This window comes from Rhinichthys klamathensis, unplaced genomic scaffold (assembly GCF_029890125.1).
Source record: "Rhinichthys klamathensis goyatoka isolate OS25496 unplaced genomic scaffold, OSU_Roscu_1.1 h1tg000222l_1, whole genome shotgun sequence".
NCBI lineage: Eukaryota > Metazoa > Chordata > Actinopteri > Cypriniformes > Leuciscidae > Rhinichthys > Rhinichthys klamathensis.
The window spans coordinates 288,444-302,026 of NW_026606746.1; the positions used below are offsets into that span (position 1 = coordinate 288,444).

Below are 13,583 nucleotides of genomic sequence, written 5' to 3' on the forward strand. Positions count from 1 at the left end.
GAATCTGACACACTTTCTCACTGCTACCACTTTGGGGGGGAAATGCTTCATTGAATAACTCACGGCTAACCTTTATCCAAATCATTTACATGGTTTACACATTGGCATTTTAAAATGGGTGTATTTTTCTGAAGATTGCTTTGACATGAAATTCATTATACTTTCCATATAGAAGCTTTGACGAAACATTTCTACATGGCAAAAAAATACAAAAGTAGTGCAAATTCTTTTAAATCACAGAAAGCTGCATAAGAAGGGCTGACAATTTGACAATTGAGGGCTCACTCTACCCTTATATTGTTGAGTCTATTGTACTGTTTTGTAACTATACACATTTGTACATCGATTGTTACAAAGACAACATTTTTATCTGCATGGAATTTTTATATGGAAACTGGCAAACTTCCCAGTTTAATATGAAGATAAGAAGTTCTGAAACTCGCTCACTCAGTCATCTGTGTGCAGAAGTTCTCAGTTTATGTGATGCATGCTGCTACATGCATTGGCAGAGCCTAATTTATCATCTCAGATTATTCTGCACAAATTTTCCAGGGTGATATCTCTGTTTGGAAAAAGGTCACGCAAAATCACTTTTCTTTGGTAGTCTGCTGCCAGCTATGATGTATTTCTTAGTCTGGGAGCTTTCATAGTGTTGAAATTCAATTTGTTAATTCAGTGTGGAGCTTGAATGTGCCTGACATCAACATGTGGGTTGAGTTTGGGAAGACTTACTTGATATAGTAGGGGACATTGTTGGGCGAAATAGAGCGTTCAAGAGGGCTTTCAACAGACGCTGTGTGCAGAAAAGAAAACCCATTCATGTTACCTCGATTTCAAAGCCCTTTCTATTCACCATTCACTTCTTCATTTGGTTCAAGAGACATTTTATGTACAGTAAGCAACTTAACAGTTCAGTAAGACATTATAAAATACACAGGATTAGTTTATGATTCACATAAGTACAATGTTCTGTCATTACAATGCTCATATTACTGCTAAACAGAACCACAAATACACACTCACCATGCAGGAAATTCTGAGTCTGGGGCCCCAAGTCCCTGTAGGCTGTGGTCAGCTGGGTCAGATGCTCCTCAATGGAGACCTAAAAAAACACAGAAGAGGCGGAAGGAACAGGAATAAATGGCTGTAAAGAATAGCGTTATTTTAGTATTATTTATATACTATTATATTATTTACTAACATTTTCAATCAGCTTTTATTTATATTTTCAGTTTTCATTTTCATTTTAGTTTAATGTAATGAATTGTATGTGCTTTTGTCACTTTTTGTCATATTTTTATATATAAAAAATAGCTTTATTTTTATTTCAGTCTGCGGTTTATTAATGGTAGTACTTCGACTTAAAATTATTCTATTTCAGTAACATGGGCAACATTTCTCTTTTTAAAATTTTTTTTTCATCTACCACACACACACACACACACACACACACACACACACATATATATATATATATATATATATATCTTATTTTAGCTTTATTTCAATTAACGGAAACAATTTAAAAAAGTTTAAGTTTACAAGAACACTGGAAAAGGAGGAAACACATGCCAGTAATGGTTAATAAAACAATTTCAAAGAAACATATTCTGTAAATGTGCAGAATGTTTCATCACGATTGTTTTTATGTTTCTGCCCAACCTCTTTTTATTAAATAATGCCTTTCTGTGTCCTTTGTCAGATCTCTGAAGGACAGATCATTTCTGTGATCTGCTTGTTGCATCTATTGCTGACATGTACACTTTTCTACAACTTCTCAAAGATTGAACTGCATTTTTTTTCTTCTCTTTTTGTGTCAGGAGCTAAAGCTGTGACCTGACTTGATTTATAAATAATTAATTTAATTAGTACACATTCCAAATTGTATTTTGAACAATTCATTAGTGCACATTTTTCTTTGTAATCTTTCATTAAAACAACTGTTCTTTTTCACTGATGTCATTAAAGGGTTTGTTCACCCAAAAATAAAAATTCTGTCATTAATTACTCGCCCCCATGTCGTACCATCCAAACCCGTAAGACTTTCGTTCATCTTTGGAACACAAATGAAGATATTTTTAATGAAATCTAAGAGATTTCTATCCCTCCATTGACAGCTGTGCAACTACCACTTTGACGCTTCAAGAAAGTTCATAAAGAGATCGCAAAACTAATCCATATGAATTAAAAAAGGTTGAGTCTAAATTTTCTGAAGAGACTAGACCGCTTTATACGATGAACAGATTGAATTTAGGTTTTTATTCACCGAAGATAAACGAAAGTCTTACAGGTTTGGCACGACATGAGGGTGAGTAAATGATGATAAAATTTAAATTTTTGGCTGAACTAACAGCCAATGTAGACTAATGTTAACCAGCAGCCAAATAGCCATTTAGGCATTGTTTTGGGTACTCGCTCCATGCTGGTATGGAATGGCCAATCAGTTTCCAACGAATCAAATCAAGCTCCACACTTCTCATTAAACATGGTCTTTTTTTTGGAAGTCAAGGTTGCAAAAAAAGGCAATTCACGTTGACTTCAAATTAAAGAACATGAATGGATACCTGCAGAAGCCTCCATCTCATGTTGAGGTCATCGATTCTGCTCAGGTTGTCTGGAGAGAGCTGAATGTCAGGTGGTCTAAATGTGGAGGCCAGTTGGTTGACCTGATTTACATTATCCTGAATGGGAGCTATCTCCTCCTGGAACACCTGGAAAATACATAAAACCTTAATGCCTTTTGGCCCAAAGGCTTAAAGATTAAAATAATAAACATATATACCACAGTACAACCATGCTAATCCAAGTTGCTTCAGTCAGAGTATACCATGGTATTTCCATTGTACATGTCCAAAAAAGCTTTTTCATAAGGGATAAAAGGATACTGACCTTTACTCTGTCTATGTGGTTTTGCAAATCATCTACAAGCAGCTCCCCAACAGGCTTCCAAGAATTCTTCACAGTCTCAGCCTGCCGTAGCTTGAAGTCCAGCTGATCCTGGGCGTCCTGCAGCTCCATCAGCCTCTCCATGGCCAATTCCAGCTGTTGCTGCCAGTCAATAGCAGCTGCACCCAGATTCTTCCAGCGCACCGTTACATCCTCCACTTCTTTACGCAATATGCGGCCCACATTTTGAACCCTCTCCTCAGGACTTACATCTGGGCAGCACACAAAGTGAAATACAGGTTAGAGCATATTTAAGTTATTGTAGTGGGCATATGTGTAGGTGCAGAAGACTTCATACCCTTTTGTCCAGGCCTCTGTTTCAGACCCTCACGAGGCATCTCGGCAAGGAAGGTTTTAGCATTGTCGAGTGTTCCATTGATTACAGGTTCTTTGGCACCCAACTCTCTTCTGAAGACCTGTGAAAGCACAATGACTTGCTACCAAAAGTACTAAATGTCACAATGAGGGGTGAACATTTGTGGAACTTTAGCACTAAATCCTGCATTTTATTCACATACTGTATACCCCCCATCCAGTCAAACTTAACCAGGTGCTATTTCTTTCTGGTATAGTGCTTTCTCATGCATATTTAAATCAAGCCATTGTCATTCTTTTCTGGGCAAACATGCCTCCTTATGCAAATAGGGCTCATCATAGAATGCACTGGATTCACATATATCAGTGCAACCTAATCCAATTAACACAATGCTGTTACAATGTTTGTGTTCATTTTCTAGTGATCCTGGTCAGAGAGTTTTACTGCTCACTGTCTTTCAGCCATTTTCGGGGCACATACAAACTGTGATCATCACTAATTTCGTGTCTGCGTTTACATCATTAAATGGACTGCAGAATTCGTTTTGAGAACCAGGTACTAAAACAACAGACACCACATGCCTTAAACTAAAATCAATTTTGGTACTTGACTTAAAGCTGAAATCAGATAAATTACTAATATCAAATAAAAAAGTTAAAAATCACCTTAAGAAATGTTCCCGTGGCAACTAACTGAAATGATTTTAAGTTGAGGTAATGAAATCAAAAACGAATAAAATGTCAATCAAATAACAAAATTACTAAAGTTTTAGTAATTACTAAATAATTATTTAAATTAAACTGAAAACTTATAAATAAAAAGTCAACTCAAACTATTAATAAATACTATAAACACTGCAAACATCAAACATAATGACACTGCTGCATGTGACACTATCAGTGGGCACATTTTATTCATTCAATGTTGTTTTTATGAGCAAAACAAACACTAAAACATTTTCTAAACCATTAAACTAAAAAGTATTGTAGCACTTTATTTTACAGCCCTGTTCCCTATGAACGTACTATGTAGTAATTGCAATAACTGGGTAATAACTAACCCTTAACCTACCCCTAAACATAACCCATGTAGTTACCTTATATTAACCAGTACTTTCTTAGGTAAGTAAACGTACTGTAAAATAAAGTGCAACCAAAAGTATTATAAAGCCAACTGCAAGATATTAAAGCAAGCTGAGCATTATTATTTTCTATTTATTTTCCATTACTTTTTTTTATTTACTATTATTGAAAATGTTTCTGTTATACATTTTTCTAATTTTAATAAAAAAATAAACCTGAATTCCACAAGTTTGTGAAAAACCCTTATGATCACATTATCCAGCATGATTTGAGAATGATCCAAAAGGTATCATTTGCTTCAATGGACACATGACCTTTTGTGACACTGAGTTCACGTGTATAGCGCAAAAAATTTGCTTATATGCAAAACTGCCAACTTTTCCATATATTGTAATCATTATCGCAACATGTAATGATTGCTTTAACGTGCTCATTGTTTTTGCTTAAATGAATACGTGGCGTTAGCTAACTGCATGAGAACTGTGCATTTCTGCAATTAGGCCATTACTTTGACACAGTCACCTGATAACAGATTACTCTTAATTGTAACATAGAAACATGCATTTTCTGTAAAGCTGCTTTGAAACGATACGTATTGTAAAAGCACAAAACAAATCAATGTGAATTGAATTATATTTGATAAGAAACATTTATATCATAACTTTTTCTGTTTTCAAACTCCTCAAATATTTCCAGGTCTGAGTGAAAAAGAAATCTGATGTTTTCTCAGACAAGCACAGCACAGCAATGTCAATTTATTTAGTAGTTTGCAAAAACTTTGTTCAATTACGTTTCTGCTGAGACTTCCTTTGCAGCTCCTACACACATGCCAGTTTACTTCCCAGTTAACTGCACCTGTAGAGTGTGACAGAGTGACTCAGCTGTCACAGGCAACACGCTCTCTGTGCTCCCCTACACTAACTACTTCATGACCACATCCTGTTTACTGCGGCCCCTGACAGCTGATGGCCATCAGCAGATGTTAATTGGTCCACACAACCATGCAAAGAGACAAGGGACTTTGCACCTCTCCTACGCAAGATACCATCTCCATCTGTTTAAATATTTAACAAGAACAGACTCCGATAATGATCACACTTTGGCGCAACGAAAGACAGAATGCATAAATCACATCTTGAACCTCACTCTTCATGCTTTCAGTGAGGGGCGAAGAGGACGCGTCCTAGACTCACCTTGTGCGTAAGGAGTTGTTGGTGCACGGTCGGCACGTCGCCCCCTACTGGTTTCTGCTGTTCTAGCTCCTCCCTCTTCAACTGCAGCCAGTTGAGCAGCTCTTGTAAGGACATGTGCAAGTGTTTCCACTGATCCACACCTGTATCCAGATACGGCCTAAAGAGTCGTATGGATGGTATTAAAAGATGTGTGATACTGCCCAGTGTTAAATCACAGAGACCACCAGAGAGCACTATACTGTCACACCACAGTCGAATTTAACAAAGAAAGTGCTAGATAAAGTTGGAGATTTGAGAAATCTTCACATCTTGTATTTGAATATGCATGAACATTAAAAAAAGCTTTTACCAGCTTTTTCCCGTACCAAGGGAAATGTGGCTGTATGAATTAAGACATTATGTGAAAGTATTATTTTTTACATTTTCTGAAAATATGAGTGGTGCAATATTTTATATTTTCTGAAAATATGAGTGGTGCAAAAGACGTGAACCTGTTTCTAGGTAGTTGCCAGGGTGTTGCTATGTGGTAAGGTGTTCATAGATAGATTGATAAATGGATAAATAGATAGACAGACGGATAGTTAAGATGGACGGACAGAGACAGACATATATAAAGACAGACAGACAGACGGATGGATGAATACTAGATAGACGGACAGAGACAGATAGATAGACAGCCAGATAGACAGACATATATAAAGACAGACAGACAGACGGATGGATGGATAGATAGACGGACAGAGACAGACAGATAGATAGATAGACATACAGACAGATAGATAGACGGATAGATAGATAGATAGATAGATAGATAGATAGATAGATAGATAGATAGATAGATAGATAGATAGATAGATAGATAGATAGATAGATAGATAGATGAACGGACAGAGATAGACGGATAGATAGATAGATAGATAGATAGATAGATAGATAGATAGATAGATAGATAGATAGATAGATAGATAGATAGATAGATAGATAGACAGACAGACAGACAGATAGATAGATGAACGGACAGAGATAGATAGATAGACAGACAGACAGATAGATAGATGAACGGACAGAGATAGACGGATAGATAGATGGATAGAAAGACAGAGATAAACGGATAGATAGATAGACAGACAGATAGATAGATAAACGGACAGAGATAGACGAATAGATAGATAGAAAGATAGACAGATGGATAGATAGATAGAAAGATAGACAGACAGATATATAGACGGACAGACAGATAGATGGATGAAAGGACAGAGATAGACAGACAGACAGACAGACAGACAGACAGACAGACGGACAGACGAACCAACGGACGGACAGGCAGACAGACAGACAGATAGATAGACAGACAGATAGACGAACAAACGGACAGACAGACAGATAGATAGATAGATAGATAGGGTTTAGATATCGATCTATCCATCTATTTATCTATCCATCTATCTAAGTTTGAGTAATGTTCTAGCAGGCTTATACTTTAAATATAAAGTCAAATAATTGCAGTGATTTGCATATAGCTTTACACAGGCCTGGGGCTTGTATATGATCGCATTATTTTTTCAAAGCCCATTTCTGCTCTGCTTGAATTTTCCCCAGGTTAAATATAGATGATTAATTGGTCTTACCTTATACTCATAACTTTGTTACACAACTCATGCCACCGCTGCCCCATGTCATCAAGCCGCTTTTGTAGCACCACAGCATTGTCCGTCCCCTCCAGGGATGACACAATACGCTGTCCGTTTTCATCTAATGAATGGTACATCTCCCCGTGCGCATCAATCTCTGCTTGGAGATCCTACAAGGATTAAAAGAGATCCAAGTAAGTTCACTATGTGATTACAGATCAAGAAAGAGTTATACTTCCCCGGATACTTGTTACATGGTGACATGACATACTTTTGGAACATGTTTTTCTCAGTTTATTTTAAACAGGTACACTTGCATAATATAATATATAATATAATAAATTGCTGTCAAAATTAACGTTAACAGGTGTTAAGCTGAAAAAATTAATCACATATTAAAAATATTTAGTTTTCAATACCTGAAAATCTTAAAGCACTGTTTACAAGGTTACATAGGTCAAAAACAACGAAAACAATAACTTGAACAGGTAAATGTGGCATTTAAATTAAAAGTTGTTATATTTTCTAAAGCCTAATAAATGTTAAAATTGATAGCTGAATGCATATAGTTAATTCGAAAACTGAGAAAAATATCTATTTCATAGATACATCAGTAGCAGTATTGGTATCATCATACTGGCCTTCTTTCAAAAAAAAAAAAAAAAAGATGCCAATAAACAAATATTTAAAACATAGGCAATTGTCTTTATGTTGTTTCTACATTAATTTGGAGTTTAAATGTTAAATAATAAATAATGTATACTACATTTTACATTATATTTTTATATTTAAGCATTTATATTTTATAGCAATATTTCAAAATTCATGATTTCACAAATCACTATAACTGTAATGATATATTCAAATAAACCCAACTATTAATAAAAATATGCTTTTGCATTAGTTTAGAATAGATACTAACAATACTGTTTACAAGCCAAACATTTTCATATTGTCTTCCGACAAAATTTGAAGTGCTTGTTCCCATAGTTTGAGAAGGCATAAACTAATTTCATTCAAAGTCAGGATGCAAGCCAAACAAATCCAAAGTCACGAAGCAACTGTGAAGCTGACAGTGAAGATCAAACCTTGACATGATATGTCTTCCTGTGCAACATATCCAGTGAATGAGCGACATCAAATGAATCGAAAACTGTTGACAGAGACAATCCTTTAATTCCCAACCATGTGGACGTGTCTGACGCGAGGCAAAAAGCAGGGAGAAAGGGACATCGCGAGGATGAGAGCGAGGAAATGTATTCTGCGACCATGTGTCTACATGCGACGTGAAACGAGCTGCAGAATGCCAGTGGCGGAGGCACACTGGCCCTGTTGTTTGAGGCGAGAGTGGGCACTGCGAGCGAGGACTGGGTCAGAGATGGTTTTCTGGGAGAACAGAGGCTTCTCTTTATAGCCCACGTCTTTGTCTGCCTCTTCATATTTAACTGCGTCTCTGCACCGTTGCCAAACGCACATATCTCCCATACCAGTGAGCAGCGGGCGACCTGGACAATGGACCCGTCAGTTTCATCAGCCTTCCTGATAAATATCACTTTAACTCCAAAGGGCTAATAATAAGAACGGAGTTTCACTCCCCCCCCCCCCCCCCCTCCCCCATTATGAGATAATGTAATCTCATTATAATGTTTATGTCCTAAAACCCCTGAAAAATAAAACCGCATCAAACACTACTCTGTAGAACTGTTTAAATGTACCGGTAAGGAGGAGTGCCATATTTATATCTCAAAATAAAATCTGTATTTTTAATGCAGGAAAGTTGCAGGTGGATGACATTATAAACTGAAATTTTGTTTTTGAAGTTGTAAATAAATAAATAAAACTACTATTTAGTCTTTCTACTTCAAAATTTCACAGTTAATTCTGTTACTTGCTATTTCTGTGTAATTTTTTGTGAAATTTACTAGCAATTTTCGAATTAAAATAGTTTCTACACAAAAAAAATGTCAGCGTAGAATGTTTTATAAAAGTGAACAAGTAAATAGTACTTACTTTAAAAAAAATATATATATATTGTGCACAGATGTTTGTGAAGAACTTCAGATTGGTAACTTAACACAATAACACAACAGTGAGTGTGGCTAGGAGAAGAGGGAAAACCCGGACTGGAGCGGAGTGACTACATGTTTTAAAAGAGGAGGGGAAACTGATGTTACGTACAGTATGCATACTGCTCATATACCTGCCATTGCCCGAATAAATGCCGCACTGTGGCAGGGTTTTCCAGGAGTCCCTCCTTAAATGTGGCATCTTGTAAGACATTGGCTGTGGTTTCTGCCTCAGTGAGCCAATTAAGGAATTTTTCCAGGTCCAAGTAGAAATGCTGCAATTGCCGTAGTCCAGCTTCCAGATCTGCCTCCTTGTCCCCTACACTGAAAAGGGTAATGACTTCATTGTTATACAGAAATAAAGTTGTTAAATTAGTACCTTAAAACCCTTTAAGTGTCACCCCCCTTTTTTTTGAATATACATGAAAATGCACATTTCAAACTTAAATGGTTGTAATTCAAGAATGCTTTGGAATATAGACGTAAGATTGGTCTCGTTTTAAAGAAGACATTTGGCAGATTTTTGTAGAAGTGAAATAAATTAAGAAAGTGAAACAGAAAAAAAGTTATAGAAGTTTGAGTTTATGAAAATGTACAATGTAAAAAAAATTATTATTCATATTTTATAGAAAATATATATTTTCAAAACCTGGGCGACTCTAAAACTGCAAAAAAATCAAAGTAAAAAATCTGAAAAAGTTGTGTTTCAAATTTTAGGTTGATATCTCAAAAAATTAGCTTTCAGTAAGATTTTGTTTGGGCGCAGTTCCAAACTTTTTCACTAGATGACAACCAGACTCCATTACTGCCCATATAAGGGCGCCTCCATTTCCAAATGTGTTCTGAGTGATATGAACCATTATTTCCACAATTTTCATACAATTTATGAAGTAGACATCCTATTCAGAAGTAATATGAGAAGTTTGGCAGATTTTGATATGAATTCAACCTCTAAGAAACACAAAATGAAACAAGTTATAGCTTCCTGCCACATCACAAATGGTGAATCTATAATTTTTTTCTTTATATTTAAAAAAAATTCAGACCTTTTTTTCTAAAATAATTGAATGGATGCTATCTTTTGAACTCTTGGCATGAAAACAAACTGAGGTTTCTACCCTTCTTTCATGATTTTTCATGTTCATCACTATTTTAAAATAAAGGTCTAAACACGCCTTAGGAGTATGAAAATATTCTTGTTGCAAATTGATAAATTATGGCTCCTCTGTAATTCATTTTGAAAATCAATCACCAAATATGGAAACTAGAGATTGTAAGCTTTCAAATGATATATAGTTTGTCAAGATTAGTTTAGGTTTAGTATAGGATATTACTGTTTTAAAAATGTAATGGATTTGGGCCCACCGGTGGGCCGGTGACACTTAAGGTTAATATACTTCAATATTAAATAAATGTTATTATTGGATTGTTAAATGCTTCAAATATCAAGTCGCAGGATTCTCCTGAAAGCAATCGAACCGTAAAAAGCATTTGAAATAACCTCTTATGTACCCTTACTGTGTCAGCAGTGCATTATCATCATCACGCCATAAATACTTCCTTTCTATGAAAACATTATTATATGCCACTCCACTGGTTGGTGATACTGAAAAATTAAAGATTCAAACAGAAGCTCACCGCTTATTGATGTTGGCCCAAGCCAGATTCATGCTCTCAGTCATTTGTTTAACTTTGCTTGTGTCGTCATCTGCATACAGGGTCAATAGTTTGTTTGCCAGTTCATTGGTGACATTTACGTGAGCTTGCCACTGCTGTATGTCCTTAGAAAGTTGCTGCAATAAAATAATATAGCGTTTATTTGTGTTAATCAAATCACATGCATTCATCTAAAGATTTTTCAAGGAATACAGGCACACTGAATCAGTTTATTTCAGCTTCTTAGTCATAGATATTGTGTTTGTTTTACATTACCTTGACATCTGCATTTTGGCCTTTTAAATCATCAACACTGTGCGAAATTTTCTTCCCGCTTTCTAGTTTTTCATTGGCTTTCTTAATGAGGGGCTCCACCCTTTTTCTAGCCTCCAACCAATCACTGGAGTCCTTATACATGTTCTGCAGCTGAAGGACCCGGTCCATCAGCTTGGTGTGGGAATCCTCCCAATGTGCCTGTAATTTTTCAACTTGAAATAAAAGAGAACATTTCTAAGGAAAATTTCTGGCTTAAACAATCTTAGTTCATATAATGGACATAATAAATCAAATCAATCAAGCGATAATCTATTGATTGGTTGATTCTGTTAACCAAATACAGTTTTATATGCACGTTTGCCTTACAGCATACTGTAGTTGGTGTTCAGTAGTGCTGTCTTATAATGATATGACCTTGAGATGCCCGGTAAGACACAATCCTTGGCACCAGTCATTGTTTAATTTCTACATTTTTTTCAGAGACCAAACTGCTACAATGTTGACACCCCCATATCACCACAAATAAAGTGCATCACTGAAAGAGGATATGGATATGGAGGACAAGGCAAATCTGACTTACTGCGCTCTGTAATGGTTGCCCGTGTCTCAGGGTTATTGGTTTTGTTCTTCAGGTTCTGCGCCGCAGTGATTTGTTTGTTCAGCTGTGGGCATCTTTGCTCCATGTCTTGCAGTGTTGACTGTTAGATAGTCACAACACAGAAGTCTTTACTACAGGGTTGTGTGGCATCTTCTGGTCTCATGTCAGTCATATTGTATTTTTTTTTTTTTTCATGTTAGTCCACGTAATATCTTATTATATCCACTCATAATATTATTAATTTGTTACAATTTAATTTCATTAAATTATTTAATACATTTATTTAATTGAACAATATTAATATATACAAATATACAATTACATACAATTCGATATATTTTTATAAAATAGCTTAATACCATCACCTTCCCTCTGATCATTACATTAATTAAACAATCAAAAATCAATTTAACAGTATTTTCCGTGAACGAATAACTAAAAATGATAAAGTTCTGCTGTTCATTTCAAATGTAAAGAGGCTAGGCAATCATAAAAGAGGTCATCAACATATACTGTACAGTCGATGCTAACTAACATTTTATGTAGACTTTAGGGAAAGATAAAAATGTTACAAAAGTATACAATATATCCACAGCAGGACAGCAAGTATTTTTCTGCGGACATGGATTAAGAGCTGCAAGATGACGACATAAACTGACCTTGAGTTTCACCGTCATGTCGTTGATCTCGTCAAGATCTCCTACCATTACTCTCTGAGTCTGAACCATGTGATCCAAAAGAGTGAGCCAATCATCAAGCTCCGTCCAGGATTTATTGAATTTATCAAGGGCTGCATCTCCTGCTGCACTACCAGTCAATGTTACGACTGTAAAGTAAAATGATCTTTTGTTTAGACTTTCAGATGTCTAACATCACATCATGACTAACATGAGATGTTCATCAATTTTAATTGCATATTATTGTAGCTTCAATCATCATGCATTACAGGATATCACACCTGCGAGCTGACATTTGTTTCGCCACTCTTTAAGGAGAACTTGAATGGATGTCCAATCTGCACTGAGGCCATCAAACTGCCCCTGGAATACATCAATCCAGGAAAATTATATTAAATAAAGTTGCATGCCTTGAAGCTGGTAGACTGATATAGTCTGTAATATTTCATTATAGTACAGTTATGGTAGATACCACTGGGAAGTGTGCAGAGTAATCTAATATCATAGTCATAGTGTTTCTGAGATCATAAAGATACTGTGGTCGATTACACACCTTTTCTGGTTGACATGGAGGTCTCTCCTTTGCCAAAATGGCTTCCACTGCTGGTTTCTTTTCCTTTACATCATCCTCAATCTACACAACATTAAAATAAGAAAAAGAAATTCACAACAAACCCTCAATAAAGGAGTGATCTATCTCTAGGTATATCTTTTCTTTTCTTTTTTTTAATGTTCAGGGCACATTTCACACCAACATCAAAAAAAAAAAAAAAAATTTGAATAAAGAAATTAAACCTTTTTATTTTTGCACAGTAAAATGTCCAATGACCATGACAGCCACATTTACCACTAAATTGTAAGTAAAGCATCTAGACATTTTAATTTTAAGCTTTTCATTATTCTCAGTGGTTATAGTCATTGTTTTCTTAGCACTATAATACAGTATATTCTTCTTTGTTATTTATATTCATCCTTTATATTCTTTCTTTTGATTTTGGGGTGAAATATGGTTTTGAAATGCCCTTAACCCTGAAAAGGAGCTATAGTAATAGTTATACTTGCCTTGACAAGCACCATTAACAAGAAACAAAGAATGGGTTTTGAGAACAATATAAAGTGACAACATGCAGCAGTGTGCAAAT

General features: G+C 35.6%; 1 protein-coding gene across 8 annotated transcripts in view; it reads right to left on the reverse strand.

The window, feature by feature from the left end:
- The window catches only part of dmd (dystrophin), a 108,296-nt gene that overhangs the window by 38,438 nt on the left and 56,275 nt on the right, over positions 1 to 13,583 (reverse strand). For 7 of the 8 annotated variants that reach the window (XR_008808321.1, XM_056264551.1, XM_056264547.1 and 4 more), the window contains 14 exons: positions 12,995 to 13,075; positions 12,723 to 12,804; positions 12,424 to 12,590; positions 11,747 to 11,864; positions 11,167 to 11,378; positions 10,873 to 11,027; positions 9,369 to 9,558; positions 7,166 to 7,338; positions 5,538 to 5,694; positions 3,245 to 3,362; positions 2,890 to 3,158; positions 2,565 to 2,711; positions 1,024 to 1,102; positions 733 to 793 (listed from right to left, as the gene is read on the reverse strand). Coding sequence is in view for 7 of the 8 variants with exons in the window: in XM_056264551.1 (XP_056120526.1) it covers positions 733 to 793; positions 1,024 to 1,102; positions 2,565 to 2,711; positions 2,890 to 3,158; positions 3,245 to 3,362; positions 5,538 to 5,694; positions 7,166 to 7,338; positions 9,369 to 9,558; positions 10,873 to 11,027; positions 11,167 to 11,378; positions 11,747 to 11,864; positions 12,424 to 12,590; positions 12,723 to 12,804; positions 12,995 to 13,075 (2,009 nt within the window). In the remaining variant the exon portion in view is untranslated. Of the gene's footprint in view, positions 1 to 732; positions 794 to 1,023; positions 1,103 to 2,564; positions 2,712 to 2,889; positions 3,159 to 3,244; positions 3,363 to 5,537; positions 5,695 to 7,165; positions 7,339 to 8,256; positions 8,509 to 9,368; positions 9,559 to 10,872; positions 11,028 to 11,166; positions 11,379 to 11,746; positions 11,865 to 12,423; positions 12,591 to 12,722; positions 12,805 to 12,994; positions 13,076 to 13,583 lie in introns of those variants that run through there. The other variant, XM_056264549.1, reaches the window with a different exon arrangement.